At 43.4% G+C, this 4,374-nt stretch overlaps 1 protein-coding gene across 1 annotated transcript in view; it reads left to right on the plus strand.

The window, feature by feature from the left end:
* Positions 1–4,048, plus strand: part of NRAS (neuroblastoma RAS viral (v-ras) oncogene homolog) — a 5,385-nt gene extending 1,337 nt beyond the window's left edge. Inside the window, exons 2-5 of the mRNA XM_014948503.1 lie at positions 489–667; positions 1,132–1,291; positions 2,559–2,682; positions 3,432–4,048. Of these exons, the coding sequence (XP_014803989.1) occupies positions 489–667; positions 1,132–1,291; positions 2,559–2,678 (459 nt within the window). The 3' untranslated portion in view covers positions 2,679–2,682; positions 3,432–4,048. The remainder of the gene's footprint in view (positions 1–488; positions 668–1,131; positions 1,292–2,558; positions 2,683–3,431) is intronic.
* The last annotated feature ends 326 nt before the right edge of the window (positions 4,049–4,374 follow it).

Consider the following 4,374-nt stretch of genomic DNA (forward strand, 5'->3'; position numbering starts at 1 on the left):
TCCAGACCCCTCACCATCTTTGTTGCCCTTCTCTGGACCCGCTCCAGCACCTCGATGTCTTTTTTATGGTAGGGGGCCCAAAACTGGACACAGTACTCAAGGTGATCTTTGAGGTCCCTTCCAACCCAAACCATTCTATGAAATTCTGAGGGTGCTCAGGGACATTTCAAACGCTGACGGATCCAGACACCGGTGAAAATTTGTGAATCATATTCTTCTTTTTCATTATTTTTATTTTTCCTTAATAATGCCCGAGGTGGAAAGAACTAGTACAATGTTCATCTCTTCATCTAAACTTGGTGTGTGTTTTGCAGGACTCCTACAGAAAGCAGGTGGTTATTGATGGGGAGACGTGCCTGTTGGACATCCTGGACACGGCGGGGCAGGAGGAGTACAGCGCCATGCGCGACCAGTACATGAGGACTGGGGAAGGATTCCTCTGCGTTGAACGTTCATCTCTTAATCTAAACTCGGTGTGTGTTTTGCAGGACTCCTACAGAAAGCAGGAGGTTATTGATGGGGAGACGTGCCTGTTGGACATCCTGGACACGGCGGGGCAGGAGGAGTACAGCGCCATGCGCGACCAGTACATGAGGACTGGGGAAGGATTCCTCTGCGTTTTTGCCATTAACAACAGCAAATCGTTTGCTGATATTAACCTCTACAGGTACCATCTGGGTCTTTTCCACAGGGAGGGAAGGCTGGAAAAGGCTTTAGAGCCATTTGCTCTTGGCCATTTGCTGTTAGACCCAGCGGATACTGAGCAACAGACAAATATTAAATCTCCCATTTATTTCAGAAAGTGTTACAAACTTATTTCCCTTCTGTGCCTATACGTTATTAGCCAGTTGAGAGTGGTTATCTGGCTGGTTGTGTTAATCAAATGATATTTAGAGGACACAGAAGGAGATCTCTAAGAAAAATGGGTAAGAACCCAAAACCCCTCCTAGTGGAGTTACACGTGGAGTAGAAGATGGAGAACAAAGTCATTAGACCCCAGACTGCTGTAGGTCAGAACCCTGAGATACTGCCTGGCTTTAATATATACATCTGTAGCACACAGTTGTTTGAATGCTGAACTAAATCATTTAGGAAATAGTTACTAATTCTTTTTTTTTCTTCTTTTTAAAGAGAACAGATCAAGAGAGTGAAAGATTCGGATGATGTGCCCATGGTGCTAGTCGGGAATAAGTGTGATTTGCCCACGAGAACAGTAGACACAAAACAGGCTCAAGAATTAGCAAAAAGCTATGGAATCCCCTTCATAGAGACATCTGCTAAAACAAGACAGGTAAGATGCTTCCGTTCTGGGGCTCGCTTCTTCCTGGGTGCTAAATGCAGAGGGGTCTGACATTTTCCCAAGCACTTTTTTTGTTGTCTACAGGAGTATGGAGTAGAAGATGGAGAACAAAGTTATTAGACCCCAGACTAAGGTCAGAACCCTGAGGTACTGCCCAGCTTTAATATATGCATCTGTAGCACACAGTTGTTTGAATACTGAACTAAACCATTTAGGAAATAGTACTAATTCTTTTTTTTTCTTTTTTTTTTTTTCTTCTTTTTAAAGAGAACAGATCAAGAGAGTGAAAGATTCGGATGATGTGCCCATGGTGCTAGTCGGGAATAAGTGTGATTTGCCCACGAGAACAGTAGACACAAAACAGGCTCAAGAATTAGCAAAAAGCTATGGAATCCCCTTCATAGAGACATCTGCTAAAACAAGACAGGTAAGATGCTTCCGTTCTGGGGCTCGCTTCTTCCTGGGTGCTAAATGCAGAGGGGTCTGACATTTTCCCAAGCACTTTTTTTGTTGTCTACAGGAGTAAGCACTTTTAAAACCATTTGCCATTTTAAACGTTTTATTTCCTCAGTCACTCCCAGCTTGAAAGAGTGTTTTTATCACTGGGCTAGACCAGTACACAGATCCCTTCAGGCTTGCATTGGCTTTCTTTCAAGTGGGTCGTGTTTGTAAGAAGGAGGGAGCTTTACCTGCTCTTGCTGAGAAATGGTTGGACTGTGCAGTCACTCATCCCAGACCTGGTTTTCTTGGCTTCTTAACGAATGCCTATGATAAAATTATGTTTACAGAAAGAGTTCAGTTCCCCAGACTGGACTAATAAACTTCTTCAGGGTTGCTGTGAATGTGTGGCTCTGTCCAGTCAGCCCGTGTGCCACCCCCATCAGTGTGGAAGGAAGCAGAAAAGGTGCAGTTATTAAGCAGTAGCCAGAAAATTCTAAGAATTCTAAAATAGAAGCGATTAGTCAAGAAAGAGCTTGTTTCCTGTCAGGGACCTCTCTGCAGTTATAATTTGCCTTGTTTCTGTTAATGGCTGTCACCCTGGCTGTTTGCCTCAGAGGAACAGTTAAGAGTGTCAGTGGAGAGTCTGCTTGGACATAAGTGCTAATTTCTTCCTCTTACGAGCTATGGGATAAGTTGGCTACTGCTCTTCCTGTAGAAGTATGTCTTTCAAATACGTTAAGGAATCTTGTGATGGAAAGAACAGTGATCTCAAAAGCTTCAGGAAAGAAAATACTTTACCTGGGTCGTTTGCATTCAGGGTGTGGAAGATGCTTTTTACACGCTGGTGAGGGAGATCCGGCAGTACCGGATGAAAAAGCTCAACAGCAATGAAGATGGGAATCAAGGCTGTATGGGATTGTCTTGCGTTGTGATGTGACAAGGTGAGCTGGAATTTCAGTTTTTCATTGGGTTCTTGTTTGTGTGTCTTTCAGTTGCTGATAAGCATGTTTTAGAAATACTTGCTCTATAGGTGGGGTTTTTCCCTATTGTACAGCCCGTTGAGATTTAGATCCTACAATTAATTACTTCTCCAACAATGTTTTTCTCCCTCTAAGTAGATAGCAAACCTTAAGAAAAGGAGATTCTATTCACAGTAAACTTTTGGCTGTGGCCTGTGGGTTTCCATTGACCTGGTGATTGTGTGATTTTCTGTATCATTCTTGTCGTGTCTACTTCTTTTGGGGAAACATTCTGACTATTTGGAGGTTTCCATTGACCTGATGATTGTGTCATTTTCTGTATCATTCTTGTCAGTTTCTTTTGGGGAAACATTCTGACTATTTGGAGAACGTGTAATTTCTGTCTTGTACACAAGAAACACCTGGACTGGAAAGAGGAGTGTGTTTAGTTCTGCAGTCACCATCTGCTGATGGCTGATCAACTTCTGTGCAGCTGATCTTGAGCTGTGTTCCTCTGGAATATGCACTTTTCAAAGATTAGCCAAATAAAAGAATGCTAGCAATGATATATAGGAGTTCCCCAACTGAATTGAAATTCTTTTCAACAGTTACCTAAAAGATGTTGCTCATCACCATAAAACCAGGCAGAGCAGCTCAGGGCTTTGTACCAGACAGTTGTGCTGTGCTTCTGTCACGAAGATGCACTAATTAGAGATGCCTTTCTGTTCCAGATGCCAAGGACACGTGGTTCAGATGTAGCTGCTGGATGAGTCTCGATGCTACTGTATTGCGTCTCACGCTGATGCCCTGCAGTATTTTGGTGCCAGTGACCAGAATCTTGGTACCAGTTAATTAGCACAAGGTCCTTTTCTGTGCTCCATCTGAAGAGAACATCTGTGGCATCTACCTCCTCGCTCAGCTAACGGAGCAGTCGCATCTCTCGATGGACTGGGTTTCTTTTCTCACTGTGTTATCTGGGTTTTTTTTTAAAGAAGAAAACCAGTCACAAGAAAAATGAACTTTAGAGACTAAATGCTGTGAAAAAAGATGACACTTTACCTCTAGAGTAAAAACTAGAAGTGATGTTTGTCCCCTTTCTACTGGATTCTGATTTTGCAGTGCTGTCAGAGGAGTGGCACTAATCATTGCTTGGCAGGTCATGTCAGAAATGATTTTGCCACCGTGAATCCTCCTGTCGTGTACCGGAGTGGTGTCTGCTCTCTGGGCACCCCTACAGAGGGTGCAGCAGCTGTACATCTTGCAGCATCTTGCAACATCTCCTTTGTGCCAGGAGAACCACTTCACTGCTCTTCGTTTTCTGTAATAAAAAGGAGAAAACCTTTCCTAACTTAAGTGCCTGTTTGCTAAGAAGATTTGAAGCTGTCCCCTGTTCCCTTGGGTTGAGGGAAACCCCAAGGACTGGAATTTCTTGGGAGCTCATTGTCTTCAGCAGGCAAGTCTTGTGTGGGTGACTTCTTTGCCTGACAGGATACTGAACCAGGAATTGGTGGCTGGAAGATCCCTCAGGCACTTGTAAGACTCTTGAACTCGGGGGGGGACACACATACTGCATCTGTTTTTTACTTTCTTTGTAGGTGGAATGTTTATATTGTTTTTCTGCAGCATTCAGATCTCTTCCTTTTCTAAATTGGACCAAATTAGTCAGCTGTTCAT

This window comes from Calidris pugnax, unplaced genomic scaffold, assembly GCF_001431845.1.
Source record: "Calidris pugnax isolate Ruff unplaced genomic scaffold, ASM143184v1 scaffold91, whole genome shotgun sequence".
NCBI classification, from domain to species: domain Eukaryota; kingdom Metazoa; phylum Chordata; class Aves; order Charadriiformes; family Scolopacidae; genus Calidris; species Calidris pugnax.